Below are 17,058 nucleotides of genomic sequence, written 5' to 3'. Positions count from 1 at the left end.
ATGTTTATTACTTAATTTCTCTGGGCATTTGGCACCACAAATAAATGAAATACATTAATATTTTCATAATTCTTTATTTATTTCTAATAGCTCATTTGATATTTTATTTATCAGTGATATGCACTTTAAAAAAACAGACTGAAATTTATCAAAGTTATTAAAAGTGTTGAAGTAAGACAACTTTTTCCAGGATCTTAGAGATGAATGCTACAGTGAAGATGAGCCTGTAATTTTATAGTCATTAGGGTCTAAACTAGGCTTCTTTGATAGAGGTTGCACAATTTGTGCTTAAAGCTTTAAAGGATGACTCCATTAGTTAAAGATATATTAAATATGGCCAGAATGAAGGGGCAAATATCATGGCAAAAAAAGAAAAAACACTTTAAAAAGGCATGAGGGAATATCTTCTGAGGGACAGACAGCTGGGAAGATGACACTGGTATGGACAGCTGGAGATGGAGATGATGTATCTTTGTAATTTTGTCAATAATGAAATTTAAAATCTCCTCACAGGTTTCAGTTGTCCAAGCACAGATATAGCAACAGAAGCAGCATGATTTGATGTAGAGTTGATGGTTTTGAACAGTACTCCAGGTCAGTGATGGGCACAGCTAACCAGATTTAGCTTTGATGACCGTTAATCCGCTAACTGAAAAGTTAACTTTTATAATGCTAAACCAATAAACCACACACAAAAAAATGGCATAAGTTACAGCTAACCACTAACGTTTAGTATTAACTCAGTACAGTGTCAGCTACTAATAAGCCAGTTTTGAGTTTAAACACCACAGAGGCCTCTGAGTGAAATCAAATGTGACCACAAACCCCAAATGAACAACGAGCCAGAGCTTGTGGCTTTATGCACACTGCCCGCTGCTGTATTATGGTAAATTTCCCATAGTGCCTTTTGGCGCGTGTGTCAGTTGATGCTCAAACCTTCAGAATTAGTGCATTACTCGTGTTTTTAAAAGATTTATGTGATATTTTCACTTTGTAAAAATGACAGCGTTTCCATTAATATTGATAAACTGTCCAGAATTAGATTTTGGAAAGTGAAACCATGAGTGAAAAGTGCTTTGTGTTTGATGTCTCCTACTCACTGTCTGTGTTGTTGTATGTGCAAAGTAATTTACACTGTTTTTGCAGTAGCAGCTGCCCCGCCCCCTTCTGATCTCAGCTCCTCACAGTGGTCTGACTGTTGCAAAGCATACAATAGACAGGAACTAACATGTATGATTTTAGAGTTGTTTTTGACCGTTAAGCTTACAAAATGTATTCCAAATGGGCTTTTCAATATTAAATTCTAATGTCCACAAAATCCACAGTCCGGATCAGATTGATATCAAACTTTGTCAGTCCATAAAGGACACCATAATGCAGTCAAATATAAAGATTTTGTTTGTTTGTTTGTTTTTTGACAGTTATATTTTTGAAAATTCATTCAATGTTAAAGATAGGGATTTTTTTTTGCCAATTTTCCAAGATTTTTCCTGACTTTCACCTTTGACCTATGATCTTGAAAATTGAATCACTTCTTGCCTATCAGGAGATGAATCTTCAGTAAAAACTTCATGTATGAAACTTTGATATATGAAATATTGTGGGCTCCAGACTGTTCACAAACAGGGTCGAAAACATTACCTCCGCCCAACTTTGTTGGCAGAGGTAAAAAATGAATTAAGAAATGCAGTAACATCTTGTATCTCCTCACACTTTGAGGGATTTTACTTTCAGACCAGCCATTAGACCAAGTAAAACATCTCTGTTGGGGTGTTGATTACGAATCGTGAAGTGGATTTGTGGCATCGGTATTGATTTAATCAGTGTTAGAGACCCACTGGTGGAAAATGAACCAGAGTGGATCATTTCTCTTGAGAAGTGAGTTTTTTTTTTTTGTTTGTTTGTTTGTTTTTGTTTTGTTTTTTAAATCACACATTCTTGTTTGAAATAAGATTGTGGTTTAGATTAGATAATCCTTCATGCCCTGCAATTTTCTTCTTTCTCTCTGTGGGCAGAATATCATTTTAATCATATTATAAACATCAAAAAACAAAAAGAAATCTTCAGTTGGATCATTTGCAAAACAGGCATCGTCACCAAAGGCTCCTATTATTATGTTTACACTGTAATTGGTTTATAGCAGCGGGGTGTGTCGCTTGAGGCCTTTGAGGATATTATGGAATAATGCCGCCTTTTTCAGCTGAAGCCTGGAGACTGCAAAGATGTTTACAAGCGGCACCAGAGCTGATATTAACACAGGCGATGTTGCACTGTTAAATGGTCCCTAACGGTGACAGCACCCTCACTCGTCACCCCCCAGAAGAAAAATCAGTCCCAGAGAACAAAAAGACTGAGCAGGCTGATAAAATAAATGAGTAGCATCTGTAAATTAGAAATAAGGCAATGAAACAGCAGCAGTGAGAAAGCAGATGTGATAAGCCAAAGAGCAATGCTTATGTTTGGTTACATTGCACACAAATCCACTTACTTTAATGAAATGCTGAGCGGTAATTTAACTATTGGCTCCGGTGTGAAAGATATTTGCAACTTCTGGCTTACAGGTGTAAAATATTTTTCTTATTTTTTTTTTTCTCTCTCTCTCTCTCTCTCTCTCTCTCTGAGATTTAAGTTTTGATGAATCCAAGACAAGAGCTGACAGCAAAGATCCATCAGCAGCTTGAGAAAAGTACTTCCTGTATCAAACGATCAAACGTTCTGAAAGCTGCTCTCGACTTCTTTCACAGGCTCTTCAATGGTCTAAATGGGGTGAAAATCGAGAATAAAGGTAAACAGTCAATGCTCATCTTTTTCAACGTCTCAGAGGAAGACTATGGAAACTACACCTGTGTTGCGATGAACAACATGGGGATCACTAATGCCAGCATAATTCTTTATGGTAAGTTTGTCTTCCATGTTTATATGATAAATAGATATTTTGTAAAAAAAAAAGAAAATGCCTTTATAAAGCTACACTGTGGAGGATTTAGAGGTGTTTATTAGTAGAAATAGAATATAGTATTCATAACCATCACCTGCAACAATGAATTAAAGTTTTCATGAAGTTAGAATCAGCCCTTCATATTTATGTGGGAGTGGGCCCCCTCGTGGACATCGTGATATTGCACTGTGTTGGGAAAAAAAACCTATAAAAATAACCTTTACTCAAAACATAGAAAATCTCACGTTTCCCCTTGTGAGTCTGTGGGCAGTGCAAATAGAATACACAGACAACAATAATTTGAATTCAACTTAATCCTACCAGGTTTGGCGACAGTGGGAAGGAAAAACTCCCTTTTAACAGGAAGAAACCTCCAGCAGAACCAGGCTCAGGGAGGGGCAGTCTTCTGCTGGGACTGGTTGGGGCTGAGGGAGAGAACCAGGAAAAAGACATGCTGTGGAGGGGAGCAGAGATCAATCACTAATGATTAAATGCAGAGTGGTGCATACAGAGCAAAAAGAGAAAGAAACACTCAGTGCATCATGGGAACCCCCCAGCAGTCTAAGTCTATAGCAGCATAACTAAGGGATGGTTCAGGGTCACCTGATCCAGCCCTAACTATAAGCTTTAGCAAAAAGGAAAGTTTTAAGCCTAATCTTAAAAGTAGAGAGGGTGTCTGTCTCCCTGATTTGAATTTGGTTGCTGGTTCCAGAGGAGAGGAGCCTGAAAGCTGAAGGCTCTGCCTCCCATTCTACTCTTACAAACCCTAGGAACTACAAGTAAGCCTGCAGTCTGAGAGCGAAGCGCTCTATTGGGGTGATATGTTACTATGAGGTCCCTAAGATAAGATGGGACCTGATTATTCAAAACCTTATAAGTAAGAAGAAGAATTTTAAATTCTATTCTAGAATTAACAGGAAGCCAATGAAGAGAGGCCAATATGGGTGAGATATGCTCTCTCCTTCTAGTCCCCGTTAGTACTCTAGCTGCAGCATTTTGAATTAACTGAAGGCTTTTCAAGGAACTTTTAGGACAACCTGATAATAGTGAATTACAATAGTCCAGCCTAGAGGAAATAAATGCATGAATTAGTTTTTCAGCATCACTCTAAGACAAGACCTTTCTAATTTTAGAGATATTGCGTAAATGCAAAAAAGCAGTCCTACATATTTGTTTAATATGCACATTGAATGACATATCCTGATCAAAAATGACTCCAAGATTTCTCACAGTATTACTAGAGGTCAGGGTAATGCCATCCAGAGTAAGGATCTGGTTAGACACCATGTTTCTAAGATTTGTGGGGCCAAGTACAATAACTTCAGTTTTATCTGAGTTTAAAAGCAGGAAATTAGAGGTCATCCATGTCTTTATGTCTGTAAGACAATCCTGCAGTTTAGCTAATTGGTGTGTGTCCTCTGGCTTCATGGATAGATAAAGCTGGGTATCATCTGCATAACAATGAAAATTTAAGCAATGCCGTCTAATAATACTGCTTAAGGGAAGCATGTATAAAGTGAATAAAATTGGTCCTAGCACAGAACCTTGTGGAACTCCATAATTAACCTTAGTCTGTGAAGAAGATTCCCCATTTACATGAACAAATTGTAATCTATTAGATAAATATGATTCAAACCACCGCAGCGCAGTGCCTTTAATACCTATGGCATGCTCTAATCTCTGTAATAAAATTTTATGGTCAACAGTATCAAAAGCAGCACTGAGGTCTAACAGAACAAGCACAGAGATGAGTCCACTGTCTGAGGCCATAAGAAGATCATTTGTAACCTTCACTAATGCTGTTTCTGTACTATGATGAATTCTAAAACCTGACTGAAACTCTTCAAATAGACCATTCCTCTGCAGATGATCAGTTAGCTGTTTTACAACTACCCTTTCAAGAATTTTTGAGAGAAAAGGAAGGTTGGAGATTGGCCTATAATTAGCTAAGATAGCTGGGTGAAGTGATGGCTTTTTAAGTAATGGTTTAATTACTGCCACCTTAAAAGCCTGTGGTACATAGCCAACTAATAAAGATATCAATCAACTTTTTTCTTATATAGCGCCAAATCACAACAAACAGTTGCCCCAAGGCGCTCCATATTGTAAGGCAAGGCCATACAGTAATTATGAAAAACCCCAACGGTCAAAACGACCCCCTATGAGCAAGCACTTGGCCACAGTGGGAAGGAAAAACTCCCTTTTAACAGGAAGAAACCTCCAGCAGAACCAGGCTCAGGGAGGGGCAGTCTTCTGCTGAGACTGGTTGGGGCTGAGGGAAAAAACCAGGAAAAAGACATGCCGTGAAGGGGGGCAGAGATCGATCACTAATGATTAAATGCAGAGTGATGCATACGGAGCAAAAAGAGAAAGAAACAGTGCATCATGGGAACCCCCCCACAATCTACGTCTAAAGCAGCATAACCAAGGGATGGTCCAGGGTCACCCGATCCAGCCCTAACTATAAGCCTTAGCAAAAAGGAAAGTTTTAAGCCTAATCTTAAAAGTAGAGAGGGTATCTGTCTCCCTGATCTGAATTGGGAGCTGGTTCCACAGGAGAGGAGCCTGAAAGCTGAAGGCTCTGCCTCCCATTCTACTCTTACAAACCCTAGGAACTACAAGTAAGCCCGCAGTCTGAGAGCGAAGCGCTCTAATGGGGTAATATGGTACTACGAGGTCCCTAAGATAAGATGGGACCTGATTATTCAAAACCTTATAAGTAAGAAGAAGAATTTTAAATTCTATTCTAGAATTAACAGGAAGCCAATGAAGAGAGGCCAACACGGGTGAAATATGCTCTCAAACCACCGCAGCGCAGTGCCTTTAATACCTATGACATGCTCTAATCTCTGTAATAAAATTTTATGGTCAACAGTATCAAAAGCAGCACTGAGGTCCAACAGAACGAGCACAGAGATAAGTCCACTGTCCGAAGCCATAAGAAGATCATTTGTAACCTTCACTAATGCTGTTTCTGTACTATGATGAATTCTAAAACCTGACTGAAACTCTTCAAATAGACCATTCCTCTGCAGGTGATCAGTTAGCTGTTTTACAACTACCCTCTCAAGAATCTTTGAGAGAAAAGGAAGGTTGGAGATTGGCCTATAATTAGCTAAGATAGCTGGGTCAAGTGATGGCTTTTTAAGCAATGGTTTAATTACTGCCACCTTAAAGGCCTGTGGTACGTAACCAACTAACAAAGATAGATTGATCATATTTAAGATTGAAGCATTAAATAATGGTAGGACTTCCTTGAGCAGCCTGGCAGGAATGGGGTCTAATAAACATGTTGATGGTTTGGATGAAGTAACTAATGAAAATAACTCAGACAGAACAATCGGAGAGAAAGAGTCTAACCAAATACCGGCATCACTGAAAGCAGCCAAAGATAACGATACATCTTTGGGATGGTTATGAGTAATTTTTTCTCTAATAGTCAAAATTTTGTTAGCAAAGAAAGTCATGAAGTCATTACTAGTTAAAGTTAATGGAATACTCAGCTCAATAGAGCTCTGACTCTTTGTCAGCCTGGCTACAGTGCTGAAAAGAAACCTGGGGTTATTCTTATTTTCTTCAATTAGTGATGAGTAGAAAGATGTCCTAGCTTTACGGAGGGCTTTTTTATAGAGCAACAAACTCTTTTTCCAGGCTAAGTGAAGATCTTCTAAATTAGTGAGACGCCATTTCCTCTCCAACTTACGGGTTATCTGCTTTAAGCTACGAGTTTGTGAGTTATACCACGGAGTCAGACACTTCTGATTTAAAGCTCTCTTTTTCAGAGGAGCTACAGCATCCAAAGTTGTCTTCAAAGAGGATGTAAAACTATTGACGAGATACTCTAACTCCCTTACAGAGTTTAGGTAGCTACTCTGCTCTGTGTTGGTATATGACATTAGAGAACATAAAGAAGGAATCATATCCTTAAACCTAGTTACAGCGCTTTCTGAAAGACTTCTAGTGTAATGAAACTTATTCCCCACTGCAGGGTAGTCCATCAGGGTAAATGTAACTGTTATTAAAAAATGATCAGACAGAAGGGAGTTTTCAGGGAATACTGTTAAGTCTTCTATTTCCATACCATAAGTCAGAACAAGATCTAAGATATGATTAAAGTGGTGGGTGGACTCATTTACTTTTTGAGCAAAGCCGATAGAGTCTAATAATAGATTAAATGCAGTGTTGAGGCTGTCATTCTCAGCATCTGTGTGGATGTTAAAATCGCCCACTATAATTATCTTATCTGAGCTAAGCACTAAGTCAGACAAAAGGTCTGAAAATTCACAGAGAAACTCACAGTAACGACCAGGTGGACGATAGATAATAACAAATAAAACTGGTTTTTGGGACTTCCAATTTGGATGGACAAGACTAAGAGACAAGCTTTCAAATGAATTAAAGCTCTGTCTAGGTTTTTGATTAATTAATAAGCTGGAATGGAATATTGCTGCTAATCCTCCGCCACGGCCCGTGCTACGAGCATTCTGACAGTTAGTGTGACTCGGGGGTGTTGACTCATTTAAACTAACATATTCATCCTGCTGTAACCAGGTTTCTGTTAGGCAGAATAAATCAATACGTTGATCAATTATTATATCATTTACCAACAGGGACTTAGAAGAGAGAGACCTAATGTTTAATAGACCACATTTAACTGTTTTAGTCTGTGGTGCAGTTGAAGGTGCTATATTATTTTTTCTTTTTTAATTTTTATGCTTAAATAGATTTTTGCTGGTTATTGGTGGTCTGGGAGCAGGCACCGTCTCTACGGGGATGGGGTAATGAGGGGATGGCAGGGGGAGAGAAGCTGCAGAGAGGTGTATAAGACCACAGCTCTGCCTCCTGGTCCCAACGCTGGACAGTCACAGTTTGGAGGATCCAAGAAAATTGGCCAGATTTCTAGAAATGAGAGCTGCTCCATCTAAAGTGGGATGGATGCCGTCTCTCCTAACAAGACCAGGTTTTCCCCAGAAGCTTTGCCAATTATCAATGAAGCCCACCTCATTTTTTGGACACCACTCAGACAGCCAGCAATTCAAGGAGAACATGCGGCTAAACATGTCACTCCCGGTCTGATTGGGGAGGGGCCCAGAGAAAACAACAGAGTCCGACATTGTTTTTGCAAAGTTACACACCGATTTAATGTTAATTTTAGTGACCTCCGATTGGCGTAACCGAGTGTCATTACTGCCGACGTGAATTACAATCTTACCAAATTTACGCTTAGCCTTAGCCAGCAATTTCAAATGTCCTTCGATGTCGCCTGCTCTGGCCCCCGGAAGACAATTGACATTGGTTGCTGGTGTCGCTAACTTCACATTTCTCAAAACAGAGTCGCCAATAACCAGAGTTTGATCCTCGGCGAGTGTATCGTCGAGTGGGGAAAAACGGTTAGAGATGTGAACGGGTTGACGGTGTCGCGGGGCTTCTGTTTAGGGCTACGCTTCCTCCTCACAGTCACCCAGTCAGCCTGCTTTCCCGACTGCCCGGGATCTGCCAGGGGGGAACTAACGGCGGCTAAGCTACCTTGGTCCGCACCGACTACAGGGGCCTGGCTAGCTGTAGAATTTTCCACGGTGCGGAGCCGAGTCTCCAATTCGCCCAGCCTGGCCTCCAAAGCTACGAATAAGCTGCACTTATTACAAGTACCGTTACTGCTAAAGGAGGCCGAGGAATAACTAAACATTTCACACCCAGAGCAGAAAAGTGCGGGAGAGACAGGAGAAGCCGCCATGCTAAATCGGCTAAGAGCTAGTAGCTACGCAACCTAGCGGATTCCTAAAAACACACAAAGTGAATAATGTGTAAATAATTTAGAGGTGATTCAGCAGAAGGAGTGCCCCAATCAAGGCACCAAACAGGCCATGAAGCAGCACAGGCAACGCACGACAACAGCGAACACACGACAACGGTGCTAAAATAAAATAAAAATCGACTAAACACGCTGTGGAGCAGCACAGATAACGCACGACAACAGTGCTAAAAAAAAATAAAATAAATAAATAAATAAATAAATAAATAAATAAAAAAATAAAAACGAAAGCGTTAGCAAGCTAGTTAGCTTGCCAACGCTGATGAAAGTTAGCTGATAAAAGTGCTCCGTCGCGATGTTTCGACCGTTAGAGGTCTTCCTTAGGCGTTGGAGCACAGTAAAAAAGTAAAAAAAAAAGTAAAAAGGTAAAAAAGTAAAAAAGTAAAAAAGTCTTGAAAAAGACTGTTAGTTCAAGTCCAAAGCAGCAGGTAGCAGTCTCTGTGTAAACAGTCCCAACAGAGAGCCAACATTCTGATGCAATCTCACTCCGAAGACCAAGTCTTCGGAGTGAGATTGAGAGTGATAGATTGATCATATTTAAGATCGAAGCATTAAATAATGGTAGGACTTCCTTGAGCAGCCTGGTAGGAATGGGGTCTAATAGACATGTTGATGGTTTGGATGAAGTAACTAATGAAAATAACTCAGACAGAACAATCTGAGAGAAACAATGACATTTCCAGTGGCATATTAATAAACGATATAAGTGACCACTTACCAGTATTTTTACCTTTGAAAATATGTTATAACTATAGGAAAGCCAAGAAAAATATTAAGATTACTAATTTCATAAGAGTAAAAACAAATGAATCAATAATGATATTCAAACAAAATCTATTAAAACAAGACTGGAAAGTGATATTAGATGAAACTGAGGTTAACTCGGCTTATAACACTTTTTTGAATAAATTTTTGACTCTCTATGATCAATGTTGCCCTGTGAAATCAATCCAAATCAAACAACAAGCTAAAACCAACCCATGGATGACAAGCAGTTTAATTAATGCCTGTAAAAAGAAAAACTGGCTATACAGGGTATTTATTAAAGAAAGAACAATCGAAACAGAAAATAAATATAAAATATATAAAAATAAGTTGACATGTGTATTAAGAAATTGTAAAAAGATGTATTATAAAACACAACTAGAACAAAACAAGGGAAATATTAAAGGCCTCTGGAATGTAATAAATAGTGTCATCGGGAAAAAGGAGAACCGTAGTACCTTGCCGGACTATTTCATTGACAGTGATATAAAGATCTATAACAACGAAGAGCTAGTAAATGCATTTAATCATTATTTTGTCAATATAGGGCCAGAATTAGCAGCTGAAATAAAAATGCCATATTCAGCCTCAGAAATAGGTACTGAACAAGTAAACTCAAATTCATTCTTTCTATCAGCAACAGACGAAATGGAAATAATAAACACTGTTAATGAATTGAAGGCAAAAAAATCAGTAGATTGCAATAAGTTGGACACTACAATAATTAAACAAGTCATTAATGAAATTGCAAAACCTCTAAGTCATATCTATAACTTATCTTTTATTAATGGAGAGTTTCCAAGTCAAATGAAGATTGCCAAAATTACACCTATATATAAAAGTGGAGATAAGTATCTATTCTCAAATTATAGACCTATATCTGTGTTATCTCAATTCTCAAAAATTTTAGAAAAACTATATACAGTACGGTTAGATCAATACATTGAAAAGTTCAAGATATTAAATGATAACCAGTATGGTTTCAGAAAAAATAGATCAACAACTTTAGCTTTAATTTATTTAGTGGAAGAAATAACAAATAATATTGATAAAAAGAAACAATTTTCATTGACTTAAAAAAGGCGTTTGATACTATTACATATTATTATGTAAATTGGAAAAAATTGGCATAAGGGGTATTGCACTAAATTGGCTCCAATCTTATTTAAACAACAGGCAACAATATGTACAAATAGGAGAATATAAATCTTTGTTTAAACAGATACATTGTGGAGTTCCACAAGGGTCCGTTTTAGGACCTAAACTTTTTTAAATTTATATTAATGACTTGCAATTCATCTCTGAAAAACTGAAATTTATCCTCTTTGCTGATGACACAACGATAGTATGTTCTGGGGAAAACCTGGAACAACTTATGATCGAAATGCAAATAGAAATTATTAAATTAAAAATTGGTTTGATAGTAATAAGTTGTCACTTAATATTTCAAAGACAAAATTAATGCTCTTTGGAAACCGAGAAATGAAAACAAAAGTAATTCTTAAAATTGACATGGTTCCTATTGAAAGGGTTAACCAATATAGATTTTTAGGAATAATAATCGATCACAGGATGTGCTGGAAACCCCACATTGCTAGCATACAATCCAAAATGGCCAGAAGTATTTCCATAATGGGGAAAGCCAAACATTTCTTAGATCAGGAGTCCTTATATATTATGTATTGCACATTAATATTACCTTATATTAGCTATGGCATTGAGGTATGGGGTTATACATATAAAAGACACACTTTTTAAGTTACAGAAAAGGGCAATAAGAATAATCCATAATGTAGGCTTCAGAGATCATACGAGTACACTGTTTTTACAATCCAAAATACTAAAATTTAGAGATCTTGCAGAATTTAAAACTTTACAAATTATTTTTAAAGTGAAACAAAACCTACTATCAGATAACCTCCAAAAATTGTTTAGTGAAATTACAGATTACAATCTAAGAAGGAAATATAATTTAAAAAACAGTGTGCTCGTACCACAATGAAACAAATGTGCCTTAAGAGACATGGGGTGGATTTATGGAATAACCTAACCGAGGACATCAAAGTATGTACTACAGTACATCAATTCAAAAGAAATTTAAAACTCAAAATATTAAAAAAATATGAAACTGAATAACATAATTCTTAGTATACATACAGGTGTGAATGTTTGTGGATCTAAACTGTTATATTATTTGGTCATGACGAATGTATGGGAAATATGAATGCACACGAGTTGCCCATGATACATGTGAGTGGGAAAAAAAAAAAATTATTATATCATCAAGTTTAATCGAATATAGGTAAATGTGCGTGCATGCATGCATGGGCTTGGGTGCCCATGGGTGCATGTATGTGGGTTAAAAGTGTTATATTGTCAAATCTCATTGAATTTAGTGTGTGTATTGGTGTATGTAAGGGTATTTGTGTATAGAGGTAGTGTATTTATGTAAATACATGTTGATATGTATAATGCAAATTTTTTTATTTATTCTTGTCTGCGTTGTTGAAAATAAAACATGTGAAAGGGGGTAGAAAATATAAGTTTTACTTCATTCTATTCCCTTTGAGTAATGTACGGATTTTCAAAGATGAATGTGCGCAATGTATAAATGTTTTTAACTTGCTCAATAAAGTATTCATCAACTACCACTCTGGGATGGCTATCATACATTTTTGTGTATGCCGATACACTGAGGTTGGAATCTAAGTGTCATTTCCTCCCCTTAAGTGGTACCGATTAAGTCAAAATTCATGACTGGCTCATGGACTATGGATGATGGAGGCCACTGTGCTCAGTGGGGCCTTCAAAACAGCAGAAATGTTTCTGTTGCCTTCTCCAGGTTTGTGCCTCGAAACAATCCAGTTTCTGAGGTCTACAGAAAATTCCTTTGGCTTGACACTTCGGATTCACTTGTTTTTGCGTGTGGTAAGTGCCCCATCATGGCCACTGAGCCTCTTTGAGACCAGTAGTAAAGCATCTCCCCCAGGACACTCTGCCTCAGACAACCCACTTCCTTTCAGCCCGTACTCGTCCTTGTGACTGACTACTCAGCACGGTCATGGCTTATGTCAGCCATTTCACATCCAAATAAAGTCTCTCTGCCACCTTTTACTTATGCAGTCTCACAGACATTCCTTAAAGTACATATTCTTCAATTCCTGCCATGAAAGAATGCAAAACTTTTATGTATCCCAGCATTACACTAAAAATACTGTAGCATTTGATGCCCCTCTCCCATGTGTGTGTGTGTGTGTGTGTGTGTGTGTGCGTGCGTGCGTGTGCGTGTGCACCTGTCGCCCCGTGTCCTGCGTGTATGCATGCTACCTCTGCCCATCCTCCCTGTCTGGTATGTCTGTCTGCTCGTTTATTCATAGTTCATCATTCCAGGTTTTGGTTTTAATTATGTATTTTGGTTTTGATTATCATATATGTTGAGGTTCATTTTTCACATGTGTTGTCTGTTATTTCCATGCTGGTATTCTTTTGGTCTGTGGTTTGGGTTGTTTATTATTAGTCAGGGTTCTACTCACTGTTATGATCTTCGATTACATTGGTCAACAAAAAATGTATTTTTTTTTTCTTGCATGGATTTTGAGAACTGATTTAGGGTCATTTTGGGGTGCTGAATCCTAATCTGAACCCAGATTTCCTGTATCACGTTTTTGTTTTTTTTTTTGCAATCTGCGTTTTCCCTATTGATAGATTTCACAAACATTACTCATTCCCTCAGCAGTTTGACACCACTAATCATGCACAAAAGCAGTTTTTAAACCAGGTTTGCCAAATGTGAACAAGGGCTGTAATATCATTTATGGTGCCGAAGAGGTGTGCGAGACTGCAGATTTTTCTTCAATGCTTGATACGAGAACTATGTTTTCATATCTCCAAAACATGATGTGACTGGCAAAAGCTAACAACAGATTTGGATTCAGTGCCCCCAAAGTACCTAACATCTGCTGAAAAATTCCATGCAAGAAATATTGTGTTAACCAGTGCATTGTCTGTTTAGTTTTTCATGTCCGAGTGTTTCTGTTATTTCACATGCACTGTTTGGTTAGTCATTAGTTAGTCTTTAGGCTTGGGTATCGAAAGCCAGTTCTTTTCAAGAATCATTAAGGGACCCTTCACACACAGTGTGAATTTGGTCGAATTGTGCATCAAGTGCGCATTAAGCAGGAGTCCTATGCAAAACATGCAAAATTGTAGCTGCCTCCAACTCCTCGTATACCTCTTGCTACAACTGTTTGTGCACACCAGTGGCTGAAAGACAGAGTGTGCCCTGGGAGAGTCCATCAAACCCTCTCATGGCAGGTGTCGGCCAAATTCCAGGTGAAACACACAAACATCTAACAACGCTTCCATGGCCTTAGAAAATGTGTGGCCATTTGCACTGTTAACACGACAACAGTCAGCAGACAATCACTGTTGAGCTGGATGTGAAATTTGTCTAAGTGCTTTGCAAAGAGACACAGTGGCATGTCGGTGTGGGCACTGACCTGACGGGTTGTGACCACCGACAGAAGTGGCTGTGGAGATCCGTGGATCTGTACTTCACGGCTGGGAAATACGTACTGTGTTTGGACGGACATGGACTAACAGCTTTTGGAAAGTGTGGGTTTGATTCCCGTTTATTTTCACAGCAGCTGGCAATGTGGTTACACATGCTGCAGCTGCTGCGAAAAGCTGCTGTTTTCACGCATGCACAAAACCATTGCAGCATGTTTTTTTTTTTTTTTTTTTTTTTTTTTTTTCTTCAAAGCAGCTGCACGATGTGGTTACACATCGTGCAGCTGCTGGCACTCTGTTCCGGCGTGCACAGACCATTGCAGCAGTATCATGCACGCCTGCATGTCAGCACGATGTTTGCGTGATTCGCTCATAGGAGCTGTTCCAACGGGAGTCGCTCGGAGTTGTATATATTCACACTATGTGTGAAGGGGCCCTAACAAATTATTTAATCCACTGACATCAGTAGCCTTTTTGCTTAACGATTCCGTTATCAGTCCTTCAGAGCAACCGTTGATTTTTGAGGGTGTTTATCAGGAAAATGATAATTTCTCTACGTTAATTGCAGACCCTGCAGCAGGTCTGCAATAAACCTCTTCTGCAGTGGCTCTGCTTGAAGCTTGAAGCAACGAAGCAGTGCTTCAATCCGCTGCTTCGTTGGTTCTCTGCTTCAGAAAGTCAGCTTCTTAACCCCTCTCAAAGCCATTTAAAGATGTAAATTGTGAGTCACTTTTGTGCGGATTAAAGTGACTAAATGGGACTCTTGTCTTGTTGTGGGCAAGAAAAGAGAATCATCCTCCATTCAATTTGCACCGCACAAAACACTGTGCTGCTCTTTGCCGAGTCAAGTTAGAGTACGGTTGGAATTAATAATTTCAAAGTGAATCACAGTTTTAAATCAAATGATGCCTCTTTCCAAACGTTGTAATCCAGACAACAAACCATGTTTTTTTTTGCCAAAATGAGACACCCTGCGTTCTTTCTGAATTACAGCGCAGCCGGCTGCAAGAGTTCAGCTCAGGGCTATGGAGTTACATTTGTCTCATTAATATCTGTAAGAAAATGCTTTTGACAAAAACTACAGATTTTATTTATTTTTATGTATGTCCAGTGACCATGTACAAATTTATTTACTTTAAGACACAATAAAATGTTGACATAGAAAACCTGTAAAGCCTACTTTTAGTACACAGAAAATTCACAAGAGGTATCGATAATGGAAATGATATGGATAAAATATTATCATTACCCTTCCTTGGTCTTTATAGTCACTCCTTGTTCTCTTTTCAGGGCGGGTCCATTGTATGTCAGTTAGAGTGTTTTGTTATTTCATCCCAGATCATTTGTTAGTATTGTTGATGTTTTTTTCTCCTCCATGTCATCCTGTTCTTTTGTTAGTCATATTATCCTGGTTCCCTCACTGGTTATTCGTGATTGCTCGGTATGTTACTTTTTTCCCACTTTGTATGATATAGCACTTGTTTTTTTGCACACATCCCTCTGAGTCTGGCTGCCTGCTTCTGGGGTTCAAATAGTCTTTGTTCTTGGCTACTAATCTCAACAACATCAGTACTCTTGACATGTATTAAAATATGTAAAACTCTAGAATATTAATTATTTTGCCAATACAAGGTCTCATGGGACTGACTATGAATAATGTATTCATTTAATTTAATCATACATTTATTTTAATCATACAGGTACATTGTTTTGGAATTACTGGCTACCTTTACATCACATAATTGAATGTTTGCCTCCTTGTAACGTCAAACGAGTCATTCTGCTAGACACTGAGGGAAAAACATAACCTGCTCTCTGGATGTAAAAATCAATCTTGACTCGAAGGTCTTGTACTTTGTTTTTCTGTGCTTTACCTATTCATTTCCACTATTCAGTTGCTTGGTTTCCATGGTAATGGCAGCCCAGATGCAAATCTATTTGGCTGAGAAAACAAGCCGGGTGACGATTTGAATTCCATCTAATCACGGTTCAGTGTGAAGCAGAGCTGTGGTTCGACGTGTTGCATTAATTCAAAGCGTGTGCTAACACCTGCTATGTTGACTCTGCAGGTCCCGGCGCCATGCACGACGTCAATGGCTCGGCTGTACTGGCCCGTTGCTCCGTATGCCTCCTGCTGACGGTAACCTTGTTCTACCTGCTGAAGTTCTAATGTGATGAGCAACAAACAACGAGCTCCATTGAGCCCTGGCCAGCGACAGACTGTAGTCCTTTAAGGAGAATGAAATCCAAGAACACGAGTGGTTCATCCTTAGTTTCATTTCTGTTTCTTTCTGGGTATGCATCTGAGTCTGTTGTCTGTTGACTCGCCAAGAATGAAAGGGGCGTGGATCGAGGAAAGGAAAAATCAGAATCATGCACTAATTCGATGATAGGAGAACTTCAGAGTTTGTGTCTCCCTGACTTTTTTGTATGTGAAAAGGGAATAACAAAAAACAAAACAACAAAAAAATAAACAAATAAGTGTAACTGTTGATAGTTGACTGTTTATTGCCCAATATTGAAATGTACATTCAGATTATTATCGTGTCACGTCCTGTTCAATATCTGTAAGTAAATGACTAAAAAGGAAAAAATGCAATGCGATCATTGAACTTTACTGTATTTTTACAGTTGTATGCAAAACAGAATACGAGATCAGTCAGAATACTACATAGTACACATGAGTTCTCAGGCAAAGTCCTACAGATTTTTTTTGTTCTCCATTGTTGTGTATGTTTAAAAAAATGTACAAATGTGTAAAGGTAATTCCTGCACTGCCCCCCTCACCCCCCAAAAACCCTCCTCAAATGGCATCTTTGAAGCTCTTAATAAGAACGTTATAGCAGCTTCATGGAACAAACTGAGCCTGAAACACTTCTAATTTGTCATATGAGCGGTGGTCAGTGTGCCATTTTGTGTCCCTACAATGACAAATTGTTGATTTGTTCATCAGTAATTTTAAACTAAGATGCATCATTAAAGCGTGTAGCGGGCGGGTGGGCTAATTAGCATGGATCAGCGGGTTAAGTACCAG

At 38.5% G+C, this 17,058-nt stretch overlaps 1 protein-coding gene across 3 annotated transcripts in view; it reads left to right on the top strand.

Annotated features, from left to right (window-relative positions):
• opcml (opioid binding protein/cell adhesion molecule-like) overlaps positions 1-16,813 on the top strand; it is a 1,180,460-nt gene extending 1,163,647 nt beyond the window's left edge. For all 3 annotated transcript variants that reach the window (XM_034178871.1, XM_034178873.1, XM_034178872.1), the window contains 2 exons: positions 2,745-2,896; positions 16,094-16,813. In XM_034178871.1, coding sequence (XP_034034762.1) covers positions 2,745-2,896; positions 16,094-16,194 — 253 coding nt within the window. In that variant the 3' untranslated portion in view covers positions 16,195-16,813. The remainder of the gene's footprint in view (positions 1-2,744; positions 2,897-16,093) is intronic.
• The last annotated feature ends 245 nt before the right edge of the window (positions 16,814-17,058 follow it).

The sequence above is a fragment of the Thalassophryne amazonica genome, chromosome 9 (genome assembly GCF_902500255.1).
Source record: "Thalassophryne amazonica chromosome 9, fThaAma1.1, whole genome shotgun sequence".
Lineage (NCBI taxonomy): Eukaryota > Metazoa > Chordata > Actinopteri > Batrachoidiformes > Batrachoididae > Thalassophryne > Thalassophryne amazonica.
The sequence above is the reverse complement of the archived record's forward strand: the minus strand, read 5'-3'. Positions and strand labels throughout refer to the sequence as shown.